The sequence below is a fragment of the Danio aesculapii genome, chromosome 7 (assembly GCF_903798145.1).
Source record: "Danio aesculapii chromosome 7, fDanAes4.1, whole genome shotgun sequence".
NCBI classification, from domain to species: Eukaryota; Metazoa; Chordata; class Actinopteri; order Cypriniformes; family Danionidae; genus Danio; species Danio aesculapii.
Genome location: NC_079441.1, coordinates 63,679,796 through 63,692,075, shown reverse-complemented (window position 1 = coordinate 63,692,075; position 12,280 = coordinate 63,679,796). Strand labels below are relative to the sequence as shown.

General features: G+C 38.7%; 1 protein-coding gene across 1 annotated transcript in view; it reads left to right on the top strand.

Moving 5' to 3' along the window:
• The window catches only part of pkd1l2a (polycystic kidney disease 1 like 2a), a 58,706-nt gene that overhangs the window by 34,501 nt on the left and 11,925 nt on the right, over window positions 1-12,280 (top strand). The window contains exons 10-22 of the mRNA XM_056462327.1: window positions 569-749; window positions 862-970; window positions 2,809-2,941; window positions 5,147-5,425; window positions 5,506-5,651; window positions 7,063-7,245; window positions 7,347-7,484; window positions 7,850-8,005; window positions 8,090-8,214; window positions 10,262-10,382; window positions 11,419-11,550; window positions 11,648-11,873; window positions 11,964-12,154. Coding sequence (XP_056318302.1) covers window positions 569-749; window positions 862-970; window positions 2,809-2,941; window positions 5,147-5,425; window positions 5,506-5,651; window positions 7,063-7,245; window positions 7,347-7,484; window positions 7,850-8,005; window positions 8,090-8,214; window positions 10,262-10,382; window positions 11,419-11,550; window positions 11,648-11,873; window positions 11,964-12,154 — 2,120 coding nt within the window. The remainder of the gene's footprint in view (window positions 1-568; window positions 750-861; window positions 971-2,808; window positions 2,942-5,146; window positions 5,426-5,505; window positions 5,652-7,062; window positions 7,246-7,346; window positions 7,485-7,849; window positions 8,006-8,089; window positions 8,215-10,261; window positions 10,383-11,418; window positions 11,551-11,647; window positions 11,874-11,963; window positions 12,155-12,280) is intronic.

The following is a 12,280-nucleotide window of genomic DNA, read 5'->3' as shown; positions in this document are numbered from 1 at the left end:
GCAACAACTTAGTCCTAACTCCCCCCCCACCCGAGGTGAATACATTTATAACAAATAATTTGTAATTACTTACCTTTTTAAATTAACATACCAAACGCTGGGTAGGATATTTAGTAACAGGGGCTAACCTGTGTCATTCATTCATTTTCCTTTGGCTTAGTTCCTTTATTCATCAGGGGTCACAGCAGAATGAACCGCCAACTTATCCAGCATATATTTTACATATACGAAATGCCCTTCCAGCTGCAATCCAGTACTGGGAAACATCCATACACACTCATTCACACACATACACTACGGAACATTTAGTTTTTCAATTCACCTATAGCGCATGTCTTTGGACTGTGGGGGAAACCGGAGCACCCGGAGAAAACCTGTGTAGACACATAAAACCCACTAACCACTGAGCCCCGTGTCGCCCCGCTAACAAGTGTTAACATGCTAAATAGCAAACCAGTAAAAAAATTGTATAAAGGAACTAAGCCGGAAAGAAATGAATGAATAAAAAATAGTTGGATTGATCCGTTTAACAGTCTTGTTTTCTTCTTCCTTTCCATTTTCTTTGTAGCCGAGTCTTGTCACTGCTCTGAAGACATGATACAAAGTGAAATTGAGATATCTGAAGCTTGTCTTCCACCAGTATACACCTTCTCTGTGTATACTGTATCGACCAATGCAAATGGTTATGCGCAAACTGGAATGAAATGCATCACTCTCATTCCTGGGGATAATCTGAGGCTGTCTATAACGTAAGAATCTAACCGAGTGTCAATTCAGTCTACATGTATGATTACATTTGTTGTCATTTGAGCAAAGTAGCCTACTTTAAAACCAATGTACACTTTATCTTCTTTCGATTAGCTGTTCAAACTGCGATCCAGTGAACGTGGATGAGAGTGTTACACTACAGGCGAAGTGTGATGGATGTCAGAAAATTGTTTGGTACATTGAGAGCACAAAAGACTTTAATGTAAGTGTCTTTTATGTTGGGTTTTGGTTTGCCAGTTATTAAACCTGTAACTTTAGCATCTTTCAGAGTGATTTTTTTAAAGAATCATGTAATATTATATATATAATACCTTATTAGCTTATTTCTAGTATATTTTAGATGTGTATTTATGTACTTTAGTGTGAACTGAATGTAATGCTCTTTATGGCGTGTACATTGCCATGCACTTAATGGCACATTTAATGGAATTTCAATATAAAATTGGAGTTTAATAGTTTTTTATTGTTAAATAAATTTCTATTTAATGCAATTAGCTGAAATTGACCCACTTAAGTAGACCAAAAATAATTTCTATTGTCTTTGGTCAAATATTCATACAAGCATTTATGGTCAAATAAAATGTACATTGGAAAAATATTCATGTATATACACTCACCGGCCACTTTATTAGGTACACCTTACTAGTAGCAGGTTGGACCCCCTTTTGCCTTCAGAACTGCCTTAATCCTTCGTGGCATAGATTCAACAAGGGTACTGGAAATATTCCTCAGAGATGTTGGTTCATATTGTCAGGATAGCATCACGCAGTTGCAGATTTATCAGCTGCACATCCAGGATGCGCAACACTGTGGTCATCAAGAGATGGATATGGTCTGCAACAATACTCAGGTAGGCTGTGGAGCTGACATGATGCTCAATTGGTACTAATGGGTCCAAAGTGTGCCAAGAAAGTATCCCCAACACCATTACACCACCACCACCAGCCTGAACTTTTGATACAAGGCAGGATGAATCCATGCTTTCATGTTGTTGATGGCAAATTCTGACCGCAGCAGTGTCGCAGCAGAAATCAAGACTCATCAGACCAGGCAACAGTTTTTCAATCTTCTATTGTCCAGTTTTGGCGAGACTGTGCGATTTGTAGCCTCAGTTTCTTGTTCTTAGCTGACAGGAGTGGCACCCGGTGTGGTCTTCTGCTGCTGTTGCCCATCCGCCTCAAGGTTGAAAGTGTTGTGTGTTCAGAGATGCTCTTCTGCATACCCCGGTTGTAATGAGTGGTTATTTGAGTTACTGCCTTTTTATCAGCTCCAGTCTGGCCATTCTCCCCTGGCATCAACAAGGCATTTGGGTCCACTGGATATTTTCTCTTTTTCGGACCATTCTTTGTAAAGTAGAGATGGTTGTGTGTGAAAATCCCAGTAGATCAGCAGTTTCTGAAATACTCAGACCAGCCCGTCTGGTACAAATAACCATGTCCCGTTCTAAGTCACTTAAATCACCTTTCTTCCCCATTCTGATGCTTGATTTGGACTGCAGCAGATCATCTTAACCATGTCTGCATGCCTAAATGCATCGAGTTGCTGCCATGAGATGGCTGATTAGAAATTTGCATCAACGAGCAGTTAGACAGGTGTACCTTATAAAGTGGCCGTTGAGTATATATATATGTGTGTATATATATATAAACACATACACACAGTTAAGGCTGAAATTATTCATAAATTGTTCAATTGTAATTAAATGTTTTTGTACATCATCTTATCATCTTTTGGGAGAAGCCTGGGTCATTAGCAAAAACAACTTTCTGGTTGAATAAAATTAACTTTTAAGTCAGAATTTGACAGTGATATGAACACATTTGGGCTTCACTGTATACATGTATTTGTTGGTATTAAAAGTGTGTAAAAAGACTTTATAATACACTCATAATTTATAAACCCTTTAATTAGTTACATTACGCTCGACTACAAGTAAATTCGATACAATTCATCTACCTCTCCTTCCCAAGGGACACACCACAGACTTTTTAAACATGAAAACATTATTAAAATATAATCTAACATGTGACTTTCTCACAGGGTACACTGGGCCAGTGTAAATCAGAGTCACTGCAAAATCCATTGACACAGATGAAAGAGGACAGCAGCTCCTTCACCATAGAGAGTGAGACACTGCGAGAGGCGAAGCAGGATATCATAGTGGTGGTTTATGGTAAGATTTGCTTTACTTGTAACCTTTCTCTATTCTTCAGTAGAGTAAATATAGAGTCAGGCTCAAAATTAAGCTCAAACACGAATTATATTTGGTTATATATAAAGGTTACCCTTTTATCTGATCTGAACTGATGAATAGTGACCACATTTTGGCGTTCAGTTTCCAAGCTCAGAGCTCAGAATATAGGCCAAACCCAGATAACTCCTCCATTATATATGGCAGTGGTTCCCAATTCCAGTCCTTTTGTATGTGTCTCGTGACACACAAGGATCAGTTCATGGATCTCTGTTAACGAGCTGACAATCTGAATCAGGTGTGTTAAGTAAGGAAACCATACAGAATGTGCTGGGGTGGGGTGGGGTGGGGTGGGAGGGGGGTGTTGACTTGAATTGGGAACCACTGATGTATGGAATAAATTAAATTAAGGGTGAGGAGATTTGATTTGGGTTGAAGGAGGGATGCTAGAACACTTAAGAGGTAGACGTGAGTGAGTTAGATATTTGTACACGTGATGTAATAGTTAATGTGACTAGCAGATTGGTTTGAACCTGGGCCAAATTGAATGCTCATCTGCTTTTGTATGATTATCTGAACTTTGTGAGTACTTTGTTAGTTACATCATATACAGTATTTCATCATTACATCATATGCTAGTAATCTTTGTTCAGTTAGAGGATGTTCGCATAGTTTACTTACCAGAGAACCCACATAACTGATATTATTCATTATGTGTAGTTACATGACAACACCTTGATTTAAAATGTAACCCCAAATCATGTTCCCTGACCACTTTTAAGGTGCACTAAGCAATATTTGCTACTGAAAAAAAACAGCTTAAACCAGCCTAGGCTGGTTGGCTGGTTTTAGCTGGTTGACCAGCCTGGTTTTAGAGGGGTTTTGGCCATTTCCAGGCTGGTTTCCAGCCATTTCCAGCCTGGTCTTAGCTGGTCAGGTTGGAAAATGACTAGTTAAAACCAGCTTGACCAGCCTAGCCAGGCGGAGAGCCCAGCCAAAACCAGCTATGTTCATCTTAAACCAGGCGGGTCAAGATGGTTTTAGCTGGTCATTTTCCAACCTGACCAGCTAAGACCAGGATGGAAATGGCTGGAAACCAGCCTGGAAATGGCCAAAACCCCTCAAAGGTAAAAAATAAATAAAAAAGGTAACACATTACTTGAAGGGGGTGTTCATAAGACATGAAACCTTTATAATGATGACATGACAAGCATTTTAAATGCAAAGATAACATTGTTTGTGGTGTCTTTGTTATGACAACTTGGCATTACCAAGACAACATTACCGTCATAAACATGATTGTCATGAGGTCATTATAACCGTGTCATGAATTTTATAACAGCGTCATTAATATTTTTCTAAACCTCAGCTTAAATGGTTCAAATTGAATTTGTCATTAAAATATAATTAAATGTCAAACAAAAATTAAATGATGCTGTTATAAAATTATTTGACAGAGTTGACACTTTTACTTAGTATTTTTAATGACAAATTCTTTTTGTTCCACTGAAAAAAAAGTGATCAGAAACATATTCAACACACAATTCTAATGGATTCATCTTGTTTATGACAGATTTATGACACGCTATGTTGTCTTGGAAATCTCTAGTTGTCATGACAAAGACAATGAAGACAGTATTTAGTTATATCGAGATGTCAAAACAAAGACATCTCAAACAATGTCAATGTTGTACTTAAAAAGACATGACTGAGCGAATGACAGTTAATGACAGTTGTCTTAAGTATGCATCAAATCTCCTTTGTCACATCATGACCCCCTTCAAGTAAAGTGTTACCACGAAGGGCTTTTAACCTTAGTGTCGAACCAAGTCCCAAAACCTGTCAACACTAGGATGTAAAAATACGGGATTTTTTAATCTTGCAATGATTTCAGATTTGAGATCGGCTCAGTGTTGATGTTACTTCCACTTTCATAGAAAGATAAAAAATATGGCAGAAATACTGGAATATACTTAAACTGGATGATAATAGGATAGAATGGTAAAGTAGTGGAGAATCCAGACAAAAACAGGAGGGTTGACAGGTATGCGCTTGCTGTCAATTACGCTAAGGGATGTGTTCATTAATTATATCAGAAATGTCAAAAAAGGGCCGAGGTCATGTTGGTTTTGGTGCTTTCAAATATCAACCTTGTTTTGAAAAACATTGCCTGCTTGTGTTTTCTAGGTATCAAAGACAGCTTGTCTGGATCTGCTAGATACAATATCTCAATCCCTGATTCATCCAGCACAGAGAAGCCATCAGAAGCAGATACGTTAACTACTGTCTCGCCTTCTCACACTGCTGAAAACCCCCCTGTAACGCTCCCTGACATCTTTCGTCCTCCCTCCTGCACCATTAGCCCTCACGAGGGTGATGTTCTCTCTCCCTTTAACTTCAGCTGCTCTGTAGATCCAACGTTTTGTAAAGCTGAACCCTGTACATTCTGCTTCAAAACTGCAAGTGGTGAGATAATCTAAATTTAGCTTTTCCTGATGAAGGTAAAACCAGTGTAACTTCTTGTATTTGGACCTTTTTTTTTTCAGGTGAACATATTTACTGTGGTGCTAAGCCCACAGTGGAGTCGCTTTACCTCCCTCTAGGGAACGAACATGGGAACTACAAGCTGACGGTGGTTATCACTGTGAAGAACACAGCAGGTGTTACTGCTGACACTTCTATCACCACTTGGGTTTGTAGTAGATTTCATTGGTTTACAAGCATTTTTTCAAGTCATTTCAGCTGAATTGCCAAATTCTGCCCTTAAAATATTGCACCCAATACTTGTTTATATATATATATATATATATACTATAGTTGAAGTCAGAATTATTAGCCCCCGGTTGAATTTTTTTTTCTTTTTTAAATATTTCCCAAATGATGTTTAACAGCAAGGAAATTTTGACAGTATGTCTGATCATAAAAAAGTCTTCTGTAATCAATAAAAGCAGGACAGTCCAGTAAAACGTGTTTTACTGTGAGAGAAATTGTGCAGTACAAACATTGAGTAGGGTCTTCACCTTTGAGCAAAAAAGCATGGGATAACCATGTATGTCCAATACAACATCTGGTAAAAGTCTAGTCTTTCCAGGGCCACACTGTATGTGGCCCTGGATCACAAAACCAGTCAAAAGTGTCAATTTCAACTCGAAATCGACATTAATACATCATCTAAAAGCTGAATAAACAAGCCTTTAATTTTTTAGTAGGTATTTTTAGTTTATTTGACAAATGTGTTTCTGTCTCCCATTATTTGCATTAACCAATCCAGGCTCATTGCAGATATGTACCCAGGTCTACATTTCTGGGGGCAGCGAAATACGTAACTGGAGGTACATCTGCTCGCAGATTTTGTTTTTGCATATCTACCAGAGGCCGCTGTGTATGCTTTTTGATGATCTCAAATTTCTCTGTCCTCTTCTTGTGTAAATCCTCCAGAGGGCGCAATATACACTTCGCCAGGTTGTTGTTGACTGACTGATCCTTCCCTTAACACAACCGATAGTGTTTTCAAAAGCAATCTAGAAAACGTAAAGCCGTCATGGTCATGTGATTTCACCACGTTTTCAGCTTGTTGTTTATTTATTTATACTTTGCTTTTGTTTTACCTTTTTTATGGAAACCTTCTTTGCAGGACTCGAACCCCATCATCGCGGTTAACTCCGCTCCGCTCCGCTCTGCTACTAGGCAAACACTGGAAAAGCCGTCCTCACAGATCAAGCGGTCAGCCATAGCACGAAAAGAAACAGAAGCCATCAGCAGTGTCATACAGCCCCATACCGTTCATTTTACAGACGAAATAGATCTAGATATACCTCTGGGTACATCTTTCGCAGTTTCCAGGAATATAGACAGGGATACGTATCCCCAATGAGCCTGTGTTGGCATTAACAAGTCCAAAAACCACCTCAAATTTGCAATTTGCAAATTAAGGGATTTGTATACCAAACTTGGCATTTCCATTAATCCTATCTCATGTGATTCTTTAAAATACACATTAACAGGACAATGGAAACCTTGTTATTGTGACAGACACAAAGGATGATGATTAGATAAAAATATTGACAACTGTGTGAATTAAATAGTTGTACATGATATTCCAGGTAAAGGACACCAGTACAAAGCCCACAGTTAAAGATCTACAGGCACTGGTCTCCAACCAGGTCTTTCACCTGCAGCAACAAGGTCGACTTACTGGGGCCGCGCTGGCACAGATGTTTCAGTCGGTGTCCCACAGACTGAACAATGCATTACCTGAAGAACAGAATGGCACTGTCAAAAATGAGGTGGTCTATGGGAAATATGAAAATTATATTCCCCATCTTTCTCTCTAATTTTCCCTTTGTTGTGATTTATGAATAACCAAATTTGCCTCTTTTGACTAAAGCTGAGAAATCAGATGTTGCAGAGTTTAAGTACTGCCATAAGTTCCATCCCTCCAAAAAATCCAGCAGAAGTCCAGATGAGTGCAAATGTGGTTGCAGGCCTTACCACACAAGGTCATGAGTTGACAGACTCTACCCAGGTACTTTTGAAAAAAAAAGTCTGAATGAATTTAGATCATTCAGTTCTCAACCATGTTTCTTTATCCCCGCCTGGACTCTACGTTGACTGTTGGGTACATCTCAATCAGCTGCCTTGTTCAATAGTCAAGGCACTGATAAGGGAGTCAACCATTTGAAGTGCTGTGTCAATCGCAAAATTTGACCAGTGCACTTAAAAGTCCCTCAATATGCAGCGTAAAAAAACAGGGAGCAAGGTCGATCCCCTGTCATAGTCAGTGTCCCAATGTGCAGGGGGCTTCAGGAACAGGGTTGAGAACAACTGATTTGAATGATAGCAATGCCTTGTAGCAATACACCTCTCCCAATTCTTTTATTCTGACTATAGTTACAGGCTAGTTCTCTGCTCACAAATCTCAGTAAGTCCCTGGTCTCTTTGACATATGCTGGTGATGAGTCCTCTGAACAAATTCTGCAAGCATCAACGCCAATTATTGATGCTGTCAGTAACATCATCAAAGTTTCCTCCAGTACTTCTAAACAGGTAGTTCACAACACACAAGCATTGTTCCATGTGCTGATTCAAAACCATCATTCTTGACGATGTTTTCATTCCTTTCTGTTACAGAATGAGATCTCGGGGCATTTGCTAAACACTGTGGGCAATGTTCAGAGTGCCTTGTTGGCTGGGAAAAAAGTTAATCAGGAGCCAATTGTACTTAGCACTTCTGTATTTGGTTTATATGTTAACAGGTAAGCACAAAATGGTGGTAGGTTAAGGCATGTATTGTCCCTAACCCAATATAAAACTGATTTCGCTTCCTTAATGTGCTTTGTACATTCTAACTTATATTGTGTGTTGTGATGTAGACTTACAGAATATTCTAAAAGAAAAAGAAAAACTAGGCCATGAAATGACCATTGGTTTTGACCATTTTGCATTGAAAAGGAAATAGAATTCATTATGATTTCCTATTAGTATTCAAAAGCTTATGGTGGTAATTATATTTTAGGCAGCATGGACATTTTTATTTCCTTTAGCAGGATATAATTTGGTACATTTTACCTAACATTACCGAAGTATTCCTACAAAATGAAAGGCTAATTGTTATGGGGACCAAACTGTTATGTCACACTGACATAAACTACAGTATTGTTCAAAATAATAGCAGTACAATGTGACTAACCAGAATAATCCAGTTTTTTTTTTGTATATTTCTTTATTGATACATGGCAAACAAGTTACCAGTAGGTGCATTCTCAGAAAACAAACAAGACCCAGCATTCATGATATGCACGCTCTTAAGGCTGTGCAATTGGGCAATTAGTTGAAAGGGGTGTGTTCAAAAAATAGCAGTGTGGCATTGTCAGTGAGGTCATCAGTTTTGTGAAACAGGTGTGAATCAGGTGACCCCTATTTAAGGATGATGCTTGCACTTGTTGAACATGCATTTGAAAGCCTGAGGCAAATGGGTCATTCAAGACATTGAGAAGAACAGCGTACTTGGATTAAAAAGTTGATTGGACAGGGGAAAAGCTATAAAGAGGTGCAAAAATGATAGGCTGTTCAGCTAAAATGATCTCCAATGCTTTAAAATGGAGGGCAAAACCAAAGAGACGTGGAAGAAAATGGAAGACAGCCATCAACATGGATAGAATAATAACCAGAATGGCAAAGGCTCAGCCAATGATCACCTCCAGGATGATCAAAGACAGCCTGGAGTTACCTGTAAGTGCTGTGACAGTTAGAAGACATCTGTGTGAAGCTAATCTATTTTCAAGAATCCCTTGCAAAGTCCCTCTGTTAAAAAAAGGCATGTGCAGAATAGATTACAATTTGCCAAAGAACACATCAACTGGCCTAAAGAGAAATGGAGGAACATTTTGTGGACTAATGGGAGTAAAATTGTCCTTTTTGGGTCCAAGGGCCACAAACAGTTTGTGAGATGACCCCCAAAATCTGAAATTAAGCCACAGTACACAGTGAAGACAGTGAAGCATGGTGGTGCAAGCATCATGATATGGGCATGTTTCTCCTACTATGGTGTTGGGCCTATTTATCACATACCAGGGGTCATGGATCAGTTTGCATGTCAAAATACTTGAAGAGGTCATGTTGCCTTATGCTGAAGAGGACATGCCCTTGAAATTGTTGTTTTAAAGAGACAATGACCACAAATACACTAGTAAATGAGCAAAGTCTTGGTTCCAAACCAACAAAATTAATGTTATGGAGTGGCCAGCCCAATGCCCGGACTTTAATCCAATCGAGAACTTGTGGGGTGATATAAAAAATGCTGTTTCTGAAGCAAAACCAAGAAATGCAAATGAATTGTGGAATGTTGTTAAATAATCATGGTGTGGAATAACAGCTGAAAGTTGGTTTACTCTATGCCACACAGATGTGAAGCAGCAACTAAATATTAGTTTAGTTTAGATCACAGGATTGCAAAATCCCAGAAACACAAATGTTTGTACAAAATAGTTTTGAGTTTGTACATTGAATGGCAGACACTGCTTTTTTTTAACACCCCCTTTCAACTAATTGCCCAATTGTACAGCCTTAAGAGTGTGCATACTATGAATGCTGGGTCTTGTTTGTTTTCTGATAATCTACTGCTCCTACTGGTAACTTTTTTGCCATGTTTCAATAAAGAAATATACTAAAAACCTGGATTATTCTGGTTAGTCAAGTTGTACTGCTATTATTTTGAACAATACTGTACAAGTCCCAACATAATTCTTTCAGTTTTAGAGGGATTTACATGTCTGCCTAAGAAAACAAATTGTGTTATTTTAGAATATCATCAGATGGTCTGCAGAAACAGACTTTTAACGTTCAGAAGAACAGCTCTGCCAGCTTTAAGCTTCCATCTCTGGGTTCTGATGTCATTTCTCGCAATGAACCAGTAGATGTACGGGTGAGTATTGACAATCTAACCTCTCCTCCTCTATAGGAAGTCAAATGCAAGTAATCTTAATAGCCAATAACACGAGGTACTATAAATACATAGTAATGGATACCTGCTAGATCAGGGGTGCCCAACCATGTTCCTGGAGATCTACCTTACAGCAGAGATCAGCCACAAACTCAATCAAACGCAAGTGCTCTTACAGATCCTACAAAGTTGGTTTAGCTGTTTGATCAGGATTGGAGCTTAACTTGCAGGAAGGTAGATCTCCTGGAACAGGGTTAAGTACCCCTGGTCAAGATAATAATCAACATACAGAAGAGTTAACATGGTTCCTAACCTACAAAAGTCTAGCCTAGCCTCGATGAAGATCTGTGCTTCATGTTCAGTTAGAAATGGCTTGAAATTTGTAATTTTGTGTGATTGTAAACCTGCAGCCCCTAAAGTTTTCTGGCTAATATAGTTTCAATTATTGTTAAAAAGCCTAGCTATTGTAGATGATGAACTCTTGAAGTGGCTAGAAATGTCAGAGATGTCTGACAGTCCAACACAATCTCAAGCAATTCGTAACTTTTTCATTTAGTGGCTAATTCGTATGAAATGACGGTTGGGTTTAGGGGTGGGGTTAGGTGCCACCCCTCCTTTTTAAAATCGGACTGAACTCGTACGAATTCGAACAAATTGACAAAACGCCACTAAACTGACAAAACGTAAAATACTTACATTTTCTCGTAAGATCAGGCTGGACAGTCAGACATATTCACACAGCAACTGTGTGATTGTTTGGCTGTAATGAAACAATTTGAGTTGCCTGTCACCCATGTAGCACTGGAAAGAGAAACCATGATATATCATTATATATCCTAGTAATGTAGTATATATGGAGAAGGTAACAGGTCCAAGCATTGACCCTTGAGGTGCCTCATGAACAGTTGATGTGCTTTGACACCACTCCCCTATAAGCAACATAGAAGGACTTTGTCTGTGAGGTAAAATTGAAAAAGTGGATTACTGTAATATTAACTTGCTCTTGAATTTATCGCAGATGACAAGCTTCGACATAAATCCATTCTCGCGGTGTGAAGGCAAACAAATCAGTGGATCAGTGGGTTCTCTCTCTCTTACAAATATGAATGGCTCAGAGATTTCAGTGGCAAACCTTACTGAGGAGATTGAGGTAAAAGGAGATTGACAGGAAGTTTCTAACAAAATGAGGCCAAAAACCTGGCTTTACACTTTAAGTTATAAACATTCAAAACTTTATAATTTCTTAGATTTTCTTACCAAGGACGCAGGTGGCGGAGGTTAATCAAACTCTTCTAGAACTGGGAAACTTCAGCACTGTGGCCATTAATGTGACTGCACCCAATATATCTCTTGTTATCAAGTTAGAAACCTCAGAAGAGATACCTCTACAGTTGCTCCTGGGTTTTCAGGACTACCCTAACGATACAAATAATGAGGCTCGGATACAACTGCCTCACGAAGGAAAATCTGAAGGTTGATATAAAATGTAAACTATTACATAGAATTTTTGAAATACTCTTTGCAAAAGACTGAAAAGTTTTCTGTTACATTTGTCTGGTACAGAGGAGAGATACACATGGGTCCTAAACCCTACAGAGATGGCAATGGATGTAGGCGTTTACTACCTTTTGGTGAGGCCTATTGTTGGAGCAGGGGTAAATTCATCTAATGCTTTGGTTTATATCACAACCATTGCTGCTGATTGTTTGTACTGGGATGAGATAAAGGCCAACTGGAGTGGTGAAGGCTGTAGGGTAAGCTTAAAAATCAAAGTCTTAAATGTCCATTCAAACTGACAGTGATTTAATGTCTATATTGACCTGGTTAAAAATATCACTTCTTATTTGCAAAAAAATTCTGTTTTGTTAAGTAACTTGACC